Consider the following 18,029-nt stretch of genomic DNA (forward strand, 5'->3'; position numbering starts at 1 on the left):
TTTCATCAAAATATTTCAATTGATTGACATTTCTATTTCTCATATTTTTTTGTTTAAAGTTTTGGTTTGATTTTAAAGTTAGTTAAATATTTAACTAAAAATTTGTGGACCTGTTCTGATAGAGTGATTTTATTTAAGATATCTGTTTGTTTTGCTGCCTTTGATTCTAGATCTGTTTGGAAGGTTAAATCATCTGTAAAATCTAAGCATTCTTTCTTTTTAATTATTTATTTATTTACTTTTTTTAATATGAATTTTTCTTCAGTGCTTTCTGATGATTGTTTAATAATTGATTTGGACATTAGCTTTAAACTTTAAGTACAATTTCCGTGAATAATTTTTCAGTATAATTTTGTTTTTCAATCTTTGTCAACAACTGTTTAGCATGTTTGAACTTAATCCATATAATATTTTAAGATTTTGTGAGTGAATAGTGAAGTCTGTGTTGATTAGGAGGCTGAAGGTAGATGTGATCTTTTTGTTATGAGGTAGAATTTATATTATATTGTTTTTTTTAATCAGCCTTGATGTTTAGATTGGAATGAGGAAAAGAAGATTAATTACAACTTCTTTTTATGCCTATTTTTATTAAACTAATTATTGCCTATTTATTGCTATATGTGTATAAATTTATTAAAGTTTAGGCTTTGTTTTAAAGCTGTTTTTTTTTCAATTTTTTTTATTTACCACTTCAAGTGGTATGAAATGTTGTAGGTAAGTTAGTTGTTAGTCACTAAAAAAAAAAAAAAAAAAAAAAAAAATAATAACGAAGTAAACTGTACCTTTTTGCTAATTCTGGTGCTTATGTAGTTATGGGGTCTTGTTCACTGAACATAGATTTTATCTTCCTTCACACCATTCTGTTTCTGGCATATATTAAGAAATTAGTTTAAATTTATTTTAATTTTGAATTGTATTTTATTTTCTAATGCAATACCTGTCAAATATTTTGGTGGAGTTTCTATAGATCTAGTTTTATATTTTATTTTTATTAATAAAAGGATAAAAGTTATAAAACTGTGAGTATTTCAACATTGTCATCTCTGATAAAGTCTATAATGTAATGTGGTAAAAAATACCTGTCTATCTTATAATAATTTAGAGTAAACTTTGTCCCATTTACCTTAGCATTTAATTACAAAATTAATAATAATAAAGGTATTTTATTAAACATTTTTATTTAATATTTTGTAAAGTATTATCATGTTGCTGAACACAATACTTTAGCTTGTTAGAAATAACTTTTAAAAATAAATTATTGAATCATTAAAAAATCTTCCCACCAATTTATTTAAAATACAATTAAAAGATTTTATTTAGGAAACAATAGTACTCTGTTGATGAATTTTTAAATAATATTAATTAAAATTATTTTAAAACCCTGAATTTTTTTAAATTCTGTTTAACTTTTATGTACATGTATTCTCAAATAATTTTCATTAATATCTTCTGAACTGTGAATTATCTTGTATGATTTTTTTTTAATATTTACTATCATGTATACTTACATAAAGTAAGATACTTAGATTTTTGTCAAGTTTTTTTTTTTTTTTAGCTTTACATTATTTTATGTTTATTTGTTTTCATTTGTTCATCTGTTTTTTATTTAATAATTAATTGTGTATTTTGTCTTATTGCTCTGACTAAGGTTTCCCTTGATCCTTCCGAGTAAATGCTGTGATAGCTCCTTTCCTAACTAGATCTATGTAATATGTTATTATTTAATAACAAGAATAAAATATTGTTTTATCTAATTAATGTTAATTTTATGATTTCTGTTACTTATATTTTAAAGTGGCTAAATAATTAAACGTATTGAGTAATAGCGTAGACTACTACTGTAAAGAAAAGCAAAATTTATTATTCAGATTAATAAAGCTGAACAGTATGAACAGGCTTTAGTGGGAATGGGCAATGAACAGTAAAATTGGGCATTAGTGGAGAGTTTTGTAGTGTACTTAGCAAAAGAAAGTATTGCTGAGGCGATCTACAGCTCTGCTTGGATTTCTCTTTTACTCTATTTTTGTTGATGATTTGTTTTATAAATTATGTTTTTGTTGTTATTTTTGTTCATTGTTTTGTTTTGTTTCAATATTATTGTGTTGTAATATTTTTATGTTTCAAGTTGTGTGTTGAACTTACTTTTACCTTCTACGGGTAGGTAGTTCAATTCCTTTGTTAGTTAGGTATTTTCAGTCTTGCTTAAGACTGAGATATGTTCTGTTTTAAGTTCATTAACTAGTTGTACACCAATGGAAATGTCACTTGTAGCATTCGCATCGGTGACATCCTGGCTGAGGCAGATTGGAATAAATCAAAAGTCGATGTTTTGAAGATGACACTGGTAAAGCCCATAAGGGCTCGGAACAGAGGGGGTGGCAGAGAGTGTCTTCCCCTACAGGGTCAGTATAGTAGACTTAGCCCACCGGGCTGGTCTAGTGATTAACCCATCATCGCAAATCAGCTGATTTCAAAGTCAAAGTTTTAAGGTTCAAATCCTAGTAAAGGCAGTTATTTTTATACGGATTTGAATACTAGATTATTGATACTGGTGTTCCTTGGTGGTTGGGTTTCAATTAACCACACATCTCAGGAATGGTCAACCTGAGATTGTACAAGACTACACTTCATTTACATTCACACATATCATCCTCATTCATCCTCTGAAGTACTTCGGTGGTTCCGGAGGATAAACAGAAAAAAGGGTATGAGCAGACTTTGATTTGTGAACAACCTGATGTTTTTAACCCGAGCTAGTATACAAAGTGGTTATCTGATGCTTGTGTATCCTTAAAAAATCTATTTCTGCATTATTATCTCTAAACTGACAGAAAGTCCTTCCTCAACATTTATTTTTATTTTCCCTGCCATAGTGGTATATGCTGCTATAGCAACTAAAGGGCTACTATAGCTGTAATGGGAAAATATATAGATCAGTAAAAATAAAATCTAAAAAATTGGTCTTTTTTAAGTTTTGTGCCTTAGAGACAAAAGAAAATTTAGTAAAAAAAAAGATTTAGATAAATTGTAAATAATCTGTAGAAAAAATGTTTATTTCCTTGCTTCCTAGTCCAAAAAATCTGATTTTGTCATACTAATGTTTGTTTTTATGTACGTAATTTGGCTTGTATTTGTTTTATTACTCTGAACCCCCTTGACCAATTTTCTTCAAACTTGGTAGACAGGTAACACCTTCAGTGAGGGGGGGGGGGGAGAATGCATTAAATTTTTGAAAAAAATTAGAAAAAAGGGTGGGGAGTTTTGGTCTAAATAAAATTTCAAATCTTTACTGGATCACTTTAGTAAAAAGGTTTTTTTTATCAAAATCACAAATTACCAAAAATTTTCATTTAATATTCACACCCCCTATTCAAAAAATGACTATATATATATATATATTTTTTTTTTTTAGCCATATCTTGCATCAAAAAATAAGTTAATGAAAGTCTTTTATATCTATATTTTCTACATCAATAACCTTCAAACCACTAAAACGTTTTTGCTCATCCCACTCCAGTGGTCTATGGTAACAAATTTTTCTTAAATTTTTAAAAAAATTTACTTTAAATTTAAATTTATCTCACAAGTTACCCATTGAATTTAAAATGTAAAAATCTTAATTTTTTGATAGTGCTTAATTTGTAATGTGTCTTGAAAAAAAGATTAGCCAAAACTTTTCATCTGCTTCTTAGAAAATTACGTCCAATTCATTAGTGTTGGCAAGTTAGGCATAACTTTACTGGCTACACCGTTCAAACTATGCAGTTAATTGCCAGTTTTTGTTATTTTCATCATACACTGGAGGGCAATGAATGCTTACTTAAAGCAACTAACTCTTAAAAAAACAATGTAATTCTTAAAAAATCAATCAGATTGTTTTATGTACTATACAAACATATTAGGGAGTTTATGCTTATTAGAGCATATTTTTAATTTCTGTTATCAGGTAGAGGAGTTGGAAAACTAAGATCTTTACTGTCTCTGATGTTTTTTATTTAAAAAAAGTTTTCATCTTAATTTTTTTTTGTAATTTATTTTCATTAGGGCATTTTTTTGTCTGTTTATTATCTTTTGTTTAATTATTTATTTTTTAACTGTTACATGTTTTTGAATTTAAAAATTTTTATTTCAATGTTTCCATTTCAGGTTAGCCCTAATGGGTGTAGTGACATCTCGTTATTATAATTACACTTATACATGCACTTTTGGTGGTGATTTTGTGAGGGTTTATTTAATTGGCATGATAATATTACTGTCAGTGGTCAACGTAGTATTAATCTTGCTCGTCAGTCAAAGCGCACGGGGTTCCATTGTAGATGTACACGCTAGAAGACATGTACCAACAATATTGGCGATCAAGTAAGTATAATTATTATTTTTGTGAAAGCAAAGTACTATTATTTATTTTTTATATCAAAAAAATAAATTTATTATTATTTAAATTTTATTATTTAAGTAATAATATTATTTATAAGTACTTTAATAATAATAAGTACTTTAGTACTTATTGTTTGGTTTGGTCGTTAATGATTAATGCATGAAATTTTTGTATAAGTAATTAAGAACATTTGCTGTTAGTGTGAATAGTCTGGAAAAATTAGTGTATGATTAATTTTAATGAAGATAGCTTTTCATTGTGTAAAAAGATGTTTGTGATTTCCTTCTTTGCCAAGTTTTACATTAATTTTACGGAAGGAAATGAAAGAGATTACCAAATAATCAAAATTTTTTATACAGATTGTAATTATATATATATATATATATATTGGCACATAACACTGATTCATATCTATGACTAAATTGTGTAAATTTCTTTTTCAGAGAAATTAATTGTTCAGAATGATGTTTTTTTTTTTAATTTCCAATATTTTGAGGTCCTATCTTTGTCCAGAAATCTAAAAAAAAAAAAAAAAAAAAAAAATAGAAGTTCTGTAAATACTATTTTGTGTATAGAGCAGTCTATTTTGCTTAATCTTTCTGGAATAGGTGTGAAAGTATAGTGACAAAATTTTGTATAGCGACTCATTGCTACTAGAGAAATTTATTCTGTTAAATTTTTATTAAAAGTGGACAAGAGTGCTGGAGTGGATTTGACTTATTGGAGCATTAAATACACCAGGAAAGTTTCATAAATTATATTATCTGGTAGTTTTAGTTTTCATTTATTATTAAGAAAACGAAAATTTTTTGTATATTTTCCTATTTATAAAATTAACGCAGCAGTATACATTAAAAATGATAAAAGTGCTAGATAGTAATGACCAGTATTTTTATTTTCCCAGCTATAGCTCACTGCTCACTTCCTGTTTGCAGTTTCCCTTAATACAATGCTGCTGCAGCAGGATATAATGGTTTGCCCAAAATTTTGGTTATTCAGCTTTTTGCAGATGTCAGCATTTCAAAACCATCTTAGTCCAAAAAACATTATAGAAATTTACAGATGTACATATACATGTATTTAAGTACATATGTGTGTTAACCCATCATTTTTTATTAATATCTCCAGACTGGTTCGATACAAATTCTTTGAAAATGGCTCAAAAGATTTCTGTATATTGATGGCATTAAATCTTGCACAAAGTGGGAGGAACAGTTTTTGCCATTTTGAATTTTTGTGTCGTGATCATAGAAAATCGAAATTTAGTGTGATGAAAATAAAGTTATTTAAAATTTCAAAGTTTTAAGTCGATTGGATTTAGAGATGGGGATATTCAACATTATTTTTAAAAGGCTTTTGTTTCATATTTCAAAAATCTTTGATTAAAAAAGTTGAAATTTGGCTGTATTTAATCCAGCTTCATCTGCTTTTTACCTCATTGGACTCATGGACCTCATTGGATATTATGGTATCCGTATTAATTATTTTAATGAATATTGGATAATATGATTTTTTTTTAGACTTGATGAATATTATTGCACAAACCTGGCTGAATTATTGCAGTAAAGAATTAGTATAATAAATAAACTTTTAAACTTTAAACTTAGTATATTTAATAAACTAAAATAATAATATAAATTTAAAAAATAATTAAATAACTTAATTATTTAATTTATAATTTTTAAGAACTTAAAAACATATAAAATAATAAAGTGTATTTATGTAAAAAGTAGTTTAACTTTAAAAGTGTAAGAATGATAAACATCGTTGAATCGTAATGGTAACTGTCGCTTGTTGTGGTGGGGAGGTGGGCTCCCACCTCAGTGACTATTTTCTTGGTATCAAAAATTTTCCTTTAGAAGAAGTGTTATAATTATCGTTAAAAAGTAAAACTGATTCCTATATGGTATATTAAATTATATAACAAAAATTCTACTTTCTCACTAATCTAAAAAAAAAATTGCTGGTATTAAAAATGTTATACAGTGTTTTAAAAGTCAGAAAATGGAACCATTTTGTTACCTTTACAAATTATGAGTACAATTTAAAAAATATACGCATGCTACTTATTACTACTACAGTGGGAAGAAATTTTTTGTTTGATGTTTTGTCTTGCAAAGAAAATAATGCCAGGTTATCCCTTTTTATCTGTAACAAATAATTGTTTAAGTAAATTCTTATTTAAAGTGTATTAAATGGAAAAACTTTTGGTATTATTAATAAACAATGATGTTCACTTATGTCTAAAATAATTTTCATTGATTTTTATCACTAGTCAATAAAAAAAAAAAATTGTGTTTCTGGAATCATATGTGGTGATTTTAACTAATTTTGGGGAGTTCCAAACTTTTATCAGAATTTGTGTAATAACATCATGTTTTTTTACATATGATTTAGACATACAATTTATTTACCAATAAATGCATAATCACTGAAATCAATATTTAAAAAAAATTATGTGCATTCATTTAAAATTTGTTTAAATCAACTAAATTTGTATTTATTCAAACACAGATTAATTGAAATATATTAATATAATTTTAAAAACAGTTTCTGAAGGTCTGAATCATTGAAAATATCTTTAAAATAACAGTTTTTAAAAGTTTAAATCATTGGAATTGTCTTACCTGTCATTTTTTAAAATATTTTGACAAACCTTTTTTGCTTGTATGAATGTTTAATCAGTTTCACTAAACAAAAACCAAAAATACTTGTCCATCTTTCCAGGAGCCCATTTTCCTTGGTTCCGATGTTCCATGTTCAGAATATCCTGATGGAAATGTTCTCCTTGCTCATTGCTCACTGAGCCCAAATTTTCAGGAAAAAGGTCAAGGCATGTGTAGGAAATGAATTTTTAATGACGTCCTACATCCTAAACATTTGTAGTTTTTCTAACAGGTTAATAACAAAAAAAATATAGTTTTCAACTTTTCTGTTGCTTAAAAAATTCCAATGATGCCTTTGAAGCTTCCATGCAGCTAGTTCACATTCGCAAAATTTATTGTCAAAAGTTGAGTCCTTAAGCAGTTTCTTGATTTGCAGACCGATAATATATACCCTCCTTGAGCTTACCATCACTCAATTTAGGAAAACTTATTTTTAAATGATTAAATCGTGGACCATCTTTGTCTTGTGCCTTTACAAAATTTTTCCTGACTTTGAGTTTTATGTGAGGTAGCGGCAGTTTGATTTTACCACTCTCAATTAATGATAAATGCTTTACATTTTTTTCACCAGCCACAAAGTTCTGCTGCAATGACCAGTTCTTTACTTGGTAATGACATTTTGTATTACGACTATCCCAAAGACAAAGAAAACAACAATATTTTGTAAACCCGCCTTGTAAACCGAGAGGCAACGCAATAACTTTCAGATCACTGCAGATTTTCCACATATGCTGCTTGTATTTTATTACTTTTAATATTGATGCCATAGTTTCATATGTTTCTTTCATATCAGCCGCATGAAATAATGGAATGGATGGCTGTTTATTACTGTTATGCATTAAAACTGCTTTCATGCTAACTTTAGAAGCCAATAAAAAGATGTCATTCTTCAGGAATATGCTAAATTCCAAGTTCCTTCATCAGGCCATCGACATTAGTACAAATGCTTAATGAATTTTTCATAGTAAAATAAGTTGAAAGAGTTTTATTTCATGTTCTAAATGTAATAACTTTTTTATTCCGCTTAAAGCTTTCACTGTTGCAGTCTAGACCCCAGATGTTCAGCTTGCTGCTTTGATATGTTTAATCTGCAACTAAATCATTAAGTTCATGTTGTTGAATTAAATGAGGAGATTTCTCATCAGACATAGGAAGAAATTCTTCAATATTTTTTACATAATCTACTTCATTTTCAGATTGTTCTTCTAGCAATGTAGGATTAGATGGTGTTACAGGCACAGGTAACAACTCTTCGTGTGAGGCTTTTGAGCTGAGGATACACCTGCATATTTTATGAACTTTCTATTTTTGAATGAAAATCCAAATATATTTGTCATACAAAAGAAGAATTCGGTTAAGTGGTCCTTAGGTTCACCCCAAATCATTGGTATAGCAAATGGCATGGCTTGTTTCCCCTTCATTCATTCAGTTAGATTTACTGAGCATGATATGGAAATAATATGAGTTGCCCAGATATTATCTTAATCCCTGAGTGCCCAGTCAAAATAAAATTTATAAGCTGTTTTTATCATTTCAGAAATAGTCTCTATTTACCACAGACATAAGAAAAATTGTCTGGATGATTTGAACATCCACAAACTTTTGCAGAAGCCATGTTGTAGCAAATTAAAACCACTTTTATATTATTATAATCTTTTATGACCAGATAGGATCACTTTAGTCAGTCCATTATCCAAGTCTCTTTGATGGAACTGTTGGCCTTGCGGTCCACCCAGTACTTTTTCATACATTCCAATCTTTGTGTCCTTTCTGGTGTTGAAATTGTTCGTGTTGTGAAGTTTTTTCTTATGAGTGTGAAGTAAGTGCTTTTGTTCTTGATTTTTTTTGTTTAATTTCTACTTCCTTGTATGAAGTAAAGGAAGTAGAAATGTGATCGCAAAAATTTTGAGTCTTCAGATTTGAACAGAAATATTCATTTTGACTAGTTTCAGTGTGATGTCTATGTATGTATGTATGTATCTCGCATAACTCAAAAACAATTAACCATAGGATGTTGAAGTTTTGGATTTAGGACTGTTGTAACGTCTAGTTGTGCACCTCTCCTTTTGATTGCAATCGACTGAACCAAGTGTCCAAAAAAGCCCAAAATCCAAAATTTTGGATTTGTGACTTTTTCTTAACTGCAGTAATAAGCCCTCATTGAGAGCTTTTCAATGATATATCATAAGTGGTACTTTCATTGGTTCCAGAGTTATAGCCAAATCAAATTTTAATTAATTAAATATTTTGATCTTACAAGGGCACATCGATTCGAATCAGACTTCATCTCCTTTTTTTTTTATTAACATTTTTCTTTTAATGTAATTATATTGATTTGTTAATAATTATTAACCTCCAATTGTAAAAAAAAAACTTTTACAGTAAATAATAATTCAATAATAACAATAAAAAAATATCAGAAGTTAATAAAATAAAATTATATGTACTTTTCATTTAAAAAAAAAAAAAAATGTGTATATGTAATTTAATAGGCGTATAAGGAAGTCATGTAGTGTCCATATAAGATTTGGTGAAACATCTGATTATGTGTCTTTGTTTTCATTTTGTTGATGCTTACATCATAATAATTTAAAAAACATAATATTAGATAGATATAAGAGATACATTTATTTAAAGAATAATAAAGGGACTTTTACTTTATCCTTATATTTCAGGTAAGATTGTTGAATTAATAATTGTATAAATATTTGATGTTAATAACTAATATTTTAGCAATTGTGTAACTGTCCACTTTATTAAAGAACTGGAGGATCGTATCTCACTTTTAAATGAAATAAGTTTAAATGAAGTACAGTAAAAAAATATGTATACGTAATTTAATAGGCATACAAGGAAGTCATGTGGTGTCCAAATTAGAGTTTTTCTTACCTGTGGTGTCTTCTGGAGTAAGGTCAACTTCCTTCAGATCCTCTCTTATTTCTCTGATCAATCTGCATCCTGTCTTGGTGTTTTTCGAGTCGAGATTGTACTGTACTAGCTGATTCAGAGGTCTTGAATCTTGGATCTTCATGATATGTCCAAAGAATCCTAGTCTCCTCTTATGCATATCAGTGATGGGTTTTAACTCTTCGTACACAACTTTGTTGGGTTCAATCTACCACTGCCTGTCTTTCTGGTACTTTTTATTGATAAGGTTCTTCCAATTCTTCTTTACATTTTCTGGAGTAATGATTGTTTGTTAAGGTGAAAGAGTGTTGCTACTGCATAAGTGGCTTCTGGTTTTATTACTGTGCTGTGTATTATTTTTCTGTTTATTGATAGGCTTTTTTTATTGTGTACTAAGTTAATTTTTGAGCTTTGGCTAGTTTTTTCTTCTTATTTGGGTTGAGGTTTTTTCATTTAGGTTGTTTGTTATTTTTTCTTCAAAGTATTTAAATTGGGTTACTATTTTGATTTTATTACGGTTTTTGTTTACTTCTTTTAATTGTGTTGGTTTTTCAGGCATAATTTCTGTCTTTTTTATTTTGAGACCAATTTTATTTACAATGTTTCAAAGGTCTAATAATTGTGATTTAGCTTCATCGATGTCATTTGCTAGCATTGTCAAGTTGCTGGTGAGACCAAGACAGTTTGTTTTGATTTTTCGGCCTATTTTTGCTTTTGGAAGACATTTTTGGAGCCATTCCCTAATTATCATTTCTATAGCACAGTTGGATAATAGCAGTGAGAGGCCATCGCCTTGGCACAGTCCTGTTTTGATCTCAAATAATTCCGAGAGCTTGCCTCTGATTTTACCTTTTGACTAGTGTTTGTGAGGGTCAGTTTTATCATGTTTATTAATTTGGTATGTAGTCCGAGGTGTCTTAGAATTTAGTAGGGATTCTCTGTGGATGCTGTCATATGCTTTCTTGAAATCTATAAATGTTATCATCATGTCTCTGGCTTTTCCTGTGGTAATCCATCATTAGCTTGAGACTCATGATTTGGTCTGGACAGCTCCTCCAGGGTCTGAAACCTCCCTGGTATTCTTCTAGTTCTTTCTAGACTTGTGAACCAATCCTGTTCAGGATGACTCCTGAAAGAATTTTATAGTTGTGTGTAGGAGTGAGATTCCCTGTAATTGTTAGGGTCATTTTTGTCCCCTGTTTTGTTTAGTGGATTGATGATGAGGGCTGTCCAGTGTTGTGGTAGTTCTTTGATCGAGATGTTGACAAGCTGTTGAAGAGCAATTTTTGCTGATCCTCCAGCATGTTCCCAGATCTCTACAAAAGTCTGATCCTCTCCATAGTTTTGCAATTCTTCATCTCACCTAGTACTTGGTAGACTTCTTTTATTGCGGGAGGGTTGATGTTTTCTGGTAGTGTTGGTGTTGAAGTTTAGGAATTCTTCACAATTTAGGAGTTTGTTGAAATATTTGGCTAGGATTTCCGCATTGTCTTTATTGTTATGGGCCGGTTTACTGTTTTCATTCTTTATTAGTAGGGTTGGGGGTTTGTATTTTTGGAACTGATTTTTGAAGGTTTTGTAGTAGTCTCTCGACTGTGTTTTATTGAATTCTTCTTCTATTGACCTTAATGTGTCGTTATGATGTTGTCTTTTTATTCTCCTTAGGGTTCAGGTGGTTTCTTTTTTTTGTTTTACTAGATTTTGGAAGGATGTTTCTGAATTTTGGGATTGGTGAAATAGCCATGCTTGATGTCTTTTCTCCACTGCTTCGTCACATTCACTGTTCCACCATTGATGTTGTTTATGAGATTTTTTTATGTTGTTTTATTGGGGCTAATTCTTCTGTGATTTATTTAAGGTTGTTTACTAGATCTTTGGGTTTATCTGTGATTGTTATTTTTTTTGGTTGCTTTTTGGTAATTTTCATTCTTGATTAGTTGGGTAGGGTCCATTTTTCTTTTAGTTTTAGGGTTTTGTTGTGTTGTTTTCTTTTGGGAGTAAATTTAATTTTAATTTTGACTACATAATTATCTGACCCTGTGTCTACCTACTCCTTTGAGGACTTTTACGTTGTAGATCTCCTTGTGGTGGTGTTTGTCCATGAAGACATGGTCCAGTTGCCATTGTAGGCATTGAAGTCATTAATTGTTTAACATGGTTTTTGGAGATGTTATTATCTGGGGATATTAGTCAGGTCGAGTAGATACCAGAACTTTTCTATTTCTTTATGGACTTTTGGAGAGTTATTTTTATTATTGGAGGGTGCATGTGCTTTTATTATAATGTCGATTTTGTTAGATGCTTTTAGGGTGAGTCCTGAGATTCTTTGGGATTGTGACTTGAATTCTTGTATGGAGTTTTTTATTTTGAATCTGACTAAAAAGGCTGTTCCACACTGTGGGGCATTTTTCATCACTCTTCTCAGGTATGCCTTTGTAGAGCTTCCTTGAGATTCCATGGCATTCTGTTTGGTGTTTCTTATTTCTTGCAGATCTAAGATGAGAATTTTGTGTAGGTCCGTTAGGCCAGTTATTATTTTTAGTTTACCAGTCTGCATCAGTGAATTTACATTGTGTGTGGAAATGTAGGTGATTTGATTTTTTGGTGGTTTGATTTTGGACTTTGTATTTTTATTGTTCTTGTGTGTAGTGTTGGGGCATTCCATTGCTTTCAATCTTGTGTTATCTTCTAAGTAGTGGCCCACCGTATCTGAATGCTACCATCTCTGAACTCTGGTGTTGATTGGTTCAGCTGTTGAAGTATTTAAAAGACCTTTCATGGTTGACTGTCAAGGGGTCACCTGTGGTGGGACCTGTGGATGTCCCGAGTTACAACTCTAGATGTGATCTAGTGACGTGATAGTGAAGTGTGATTTCATGGTATATGAAGCTGTGAAGTTTCTTTAGATTCAGTTCACCAGACAAATTTCTCCTATTTATTCTGGATATATCCAGGTGCACTCTTGGAGGCTCAGTTCGACTTTTATTAAAGTTGTTATTTTGGAGAAAAGTTACAAAGTCTGATCCTAAACATTACGCCTATTTGTACTATAAGGAATTGATGAAAATATAGCAAAATACTAACTCTCTGAAACACAACTCACAGTATACACAAGTGAAGCTAGAATGAATACGATTTTAAGCTCTGTAGTAGGCAACAACAGATGTCTGTATGATGTCATCATACAGACGTGTTTGTACTGTACATGTCTACTTTTCATGATACAGCGTATATATATATTTTTTTCTTCTTTATTAAGTGTCTATGCATTTTGTTTAAAAGTAAAAATACATAAACTGTTCTTGATTGTAACCAGTAGCTGATCAAAATGAGTTTATTATAAAAAGGTTTTACAAATTTAGTTTATTTTCAATAACATATTTGAAATCAGCACTCAAATTACAGTGAGAAAAAGTGAAATAAGTATTCCACATAAATTATTCTACAGTCAATAAATTTTCAAATATTCTACAAGATATCTTCAACCTGAAAATTTGATTTGATTTACAAGCATTTAGTAAAGTAGATTGAAAAGAAAAACTTGTACACTCTTATTTAACTATAAAAGATAGCGACGTATTTTTTTTCATGTTATACCAGATTTAACTAAATGTATAAGGAATTCAACTTATAGAAATTCTGGTATAAGAAATTTAATTAAGATGGGACGGCCAGAATGTCTGTTTAATTTTGACAAGTGGCGGTGTTACTTAACTAGCCTCCATTCGACTGTAGGAGCTACCTACAGACTGGACTGCTGGAGTGGCTAAAGCTGCTTCATCAGTATTGTTACGTACTTTAGAAATTCAGTTTCGAATCTCACCCTATTTTTTTTTATATTAAGTGTTACATTCACTTTAAAATAATTTTTTATCACATTCATTACCCTGCTAATTTCTTTCTGCATATACTAATGGTATGAAACTTGCAAAAACTGTATTTTTATGTCCCTTCAAATTATGTGTTATCACAGAATTTTCCTAAAATCTTTATTTAACTTATTATTTACATTATTTCTCCAGAGTTTGTTACATTTAATTAAGAAATCCTTTATTAATGGAAAAATGTGTATGAAAACTCCATTAGGTTAGTAATAAATTTTCAAAATTAACGTATTAGTAGAATGTAAATTTTTGAAATTTTCTCTGCAAATAAATCAAAAAGCCAATACAGTACAATAGATAAAGTTTTGAATCATCTGATCAGATATAATCTTTTTTTTTAATGTATAGAAACAAAATATGTACATTCATATAAAATGACTAATAATTATCATATATGAATATAATTCCCTGTTATTCTAAATAACAGGGAAAAGGGAAGATTAATTCCTGATATTAACAACTTCTGTAAACTAGTATGATATTATATTAAACTTATGATGTTTAATGTATGTAAAGTATTCAAAGATAAAAATATATACTTAATAAATCTTTGTAAATTTTAAATTTATTATTTTATTTTACTTTCCTGGCGAATACAGCTAGAGTAGCTATATTAAAGGGGAAATAATGGTGATTGTGTCAAAAATGGGGTACCAGGTTTTTTGCAAATCTTTACATTTTAGTGTCCAACTAGTTCATCTAGACCAAAAAAAAACATATGTATATCACACTGTTTTTGGCCTTGTATTTCAGAATTGACCAAATCAGTTTTTTCAAATTTGGCACAAATTTGTCTATATATGGGAGATTGATCATGTTAATTCCTTTCAAAATCTGTTTCAGGTAGTGGGGGATATCATGAAAAATTCAGTTTTGATTTTCTTTGGAGACACTTTAGAAAAAATTTTACGTTGGTAAATTTGTTACCTACATTGCATATGTAAATAATCCAAGGTTTTTCAAAAATTCAATCCCCACCTCTTAAAATTGAAATTTTTTTTGTTTTTTTTCTGATCTATCCGTTTGATTTTTATTAAATTTTTTTTTTTTATATTTTATACATCATATATAGGGGCTATCAAGAAAAGTCTACAAACTTCCAAAATTGTAAACCTTAAACAAAAAAAATTTGTGAACATTTTTACATTCTTGTTGAAGCCTCTATTGGAGAAAAAAATTTAAATGAGAAAATTTGTTTAGCTTAACCTATGAAAATTTTTAAAAGATTAAAAAAAAAATTATTCTCCATCACTACTAAAAAATATAATATTCTGTTTTTGGCTCTAACTCTTTTAATTTTTAATTTCAAAAAAACTTTCTTTTTCGTTTTTCTTTGTCACTTAAAGGGCAGTTAAAATGTAAGTAGTTTTAGGTCCCTGAAATTTATCCCAAACCGAAAATAAGAAGCAATTTTCTTCATTACAATCATAAAAGTTATACTTTGTATAAAGTTATACTTTTCCAATATTTTTACAATTTTTTAACAACAATGTTTTAATTTATTTATTTTTTGTTAAGGATCTCACCTTTATAAAAAAAATTAATTTTCTAAATTGTCCACACGTTTTAAGGAAGCTCTCAAAGTCAAACATTTTTTATTTGAAATTTGGAAATTTTGATCCTTAAATCATTTTATTGAAAGGTATTGTGCGACTTGAATGATGAAGCGAGGAAGGTCATACAATATTTTGCCAGCTTTTTTTAAAATTATTTAAAATAAAATTGACTATAAAAATCCATTGTGAAATTAAATGAATTAAAATGGCACAGAGTGTAAGTTAATTAAAATAAATCATTTGTTCTGACTGGTATGTTATACTGTATTATATAGATTGTATCAGGAATGGATAGGTATGCTACTTCTTGCATAAAAATGGAAAGATTCCTACAATTATCTGGATAAACCGTGGTAAAATCTTGATCAGAACAACACCATTAAATATACAATTAATTAGAGGTAAAAAATAAGTATGATCAAATTATGCATTTAATACTGCATAATTTTTTAAGATAAAAACATAATTTGATCAAGTAGAAATAAAACCCAAATAATTTTTCCACCCATTTTGATCTTTTTTTGCAATTGTACTTTAAATAATTAAGTCATTAATATTTAAAAACCCTATGGCATATTTAAAATAAACATTTGTCAAGGGCAAAACGAGGAAAGTAATGCAATCATTTGTTAGCTTTTTTGTTTCCTTTGTTTTTATCATTGTCAATAGGTTTATTGACAATTTTCTTCATTATTTAATCGAACAATATGACCAATTTCAATATTTTAGCCCTGACTGCACATGTTTGTCACTGACTCACTTGACCATCATTGTCTTCTATATTGTCTTGCCCATCACTCACACTTCAGCTATTATATTTATCTTGAACAGTCTGTTTTTTAATTAGCTCACTTTCATTATCCTCATATGTAAGGCTACACACTGGACATTTTACCACATGTAAACTTTAACAATAATTCAGAAAAACCTATGTTCATAATGGTGAACAAAGGAGATTTTACATCCACATTACAAACTTTTTGAAATCCTCTAATTTTCTGTGTAGTGACACATAAGAATTTTTTCTGAACAAACAGTAAGAAAACTTTCACTCTAGAGATTTGAAAATTATTTTTGTTAATTTTTAAACATTGCTTAACACATGGTAGGTCTCAGTAAACTCTAGCGTAAGGCCAAAACAATCAAAAGAAACAAAAACCTTATTTTAGCAAAAAAATGACACAGGTTTTGCCTGCCAAATGACAATATGTTGGAATTAAGAATTTAAAACTTCAGAATGAAAGACAAAACACAACATTTAAGTATACTAAAATAAAGCTGATTTTGTGGTTATGAGATTATTTTTCTATTGCTATAAATTATTTTTGGATTTAAAACTTTCTAATCCTGTCTGATTCTCTTTAATTTATAACTAATATATTATAATATTATATTTTATATTATAATATTATTATTATGCTTTTACGGCCAACATGGGACCACTTAAGTCAATTTTAGTTGGATCTTTTCTGAGAAAAGCGTGTTATTTTACTCTTCCGAGCTGCCCAGTATTTCTTCATCCGTTCAGATCTTGCTTTCTTTTCTTCATCCATAAACACCCTTTTCGTTGTATTTTGTCGTTTGTCTGTCTTTTGTTTAAATCTAATGCTTTTGTCTTTTAGCTTTGTAATTTTTCCAGTTTTATTCTGTAGGTCAGTCAGGGAAATTCCCAATTCTTTCTTATCTTTTCTAATTTCTTTGATCCATCCTACTTCTAGCTTTTGGAACCAGAGCTTTACAATGATATTTCTTGACAGTCTTGTTTCCGGTGTCCTTATGAGATGACCAAAGAAAGAGATTCTTTTTTTCCGCATTATATCAGTAGCTCTATTTCTCGATACACCACCTCATTTAGCACAATCCACCATTGGCCTTCTTTTTGGTGTTTTTTATTGTTACACGTTCTGACAATTCTCCTGTCTATTTTCAGAATTTTATCAATTTGGTTTTTCTGAGTGATTTTGAAAAGGGTCTCGCTTCCGTAGGTGACTTCTGGCTGAACTACAGTTTTATAATGTTTAAGTTTTGTTTTAGCAGAAAGGCATTTTTTGTTATATGTTGACCAAGTTCATTTTTGGGATTTAATCATTTTATTTGTCCTGTTTTGCCATGTCACTTTTTCATTTAAATTATAAGTTATTATTTCCCCTAGATATTTAAATTGTTTTACTATTTTAATTTTATGATTGTTTACTGTAATGTGCCCTATTACCAGAGGATCTATGGCCATTAGTTCAGTTTTTTCGAAAGAGATATGAAGCCCTATCTTTTGTGCTAGGTTTTGAAGGCTCATGATTTGTGTTTTGGCTTCTTGAATATTATTTGCTGAAAGAACGAGGTAATCTGCAAATCCTAGGCAATTTAGTGTGAATAATATTATTATATTATAATATATTATATTTTTGTTTTGAATAAAACTGAATGCTTATCTTTTTATTGTAACCTATTTTTGGATTTAAAAGTTATTATATCTCTGTCTAAAATTGAATGTCACCTCTTGTTGCTTCTTAAAAAAAGTTAGAATGAGTTTTCAAGATAGAAATATATGCTGTCAAATTATACGTGCAGTCTTTGTCGTGAATCATATCTATGATTTTTGCTTTTAAAAAGTATTTGTGTTTGGTGTTTATAAATATGA

The 18,029-nt window shown here is 29.2% G+C and overlaps 1 protein-coding gene across 4 annotated transcripts in view; it reads left to right on the forward strand.

Moving 5' to 3' along the window:
• Window positions 1-18,029, forward strand: part of LOC142324083 (diacylglycerol lipase-beta-like) — a 284,175-nt gene that overhangs the window by 199,030 nt on the left and 67,116 nt on the right. For all 4 annotated transcript variants that reach the window (XR_012756212.1, XM_075364715.1, XM_075364714.1 and 1 more), the window contains exon 3: window positions 4,147-4,359. Coding sequence is in view for 3 of the 4 variants with exons in the window: in XM_075364715.1 (XP_075220830.1) it covers window positions 4,147-4,359 (213 nt within the window). In the remaining variant the exon portion in view is untranslated. The remainder of the gene's footprint in view (window positions 1-4,146; window positions 4,360-18,029) is intronic.

The sequence above is a fragment of the Lycorma delicatula genome, chromosome 4, assembly GCF_047948215.1.
Source record: "Lycorma delicatula isolate Av1 chromosome 4, ASM4794821v1, whole genome shotgun sequence".
Taxonomy (NCBI): domain Eukaryota; kingdom Metazoa; phylum Arthropoda; class Insecta; order Hemiptera; family Fulgoridae; genus Lycorma; species Lycorma delicatula.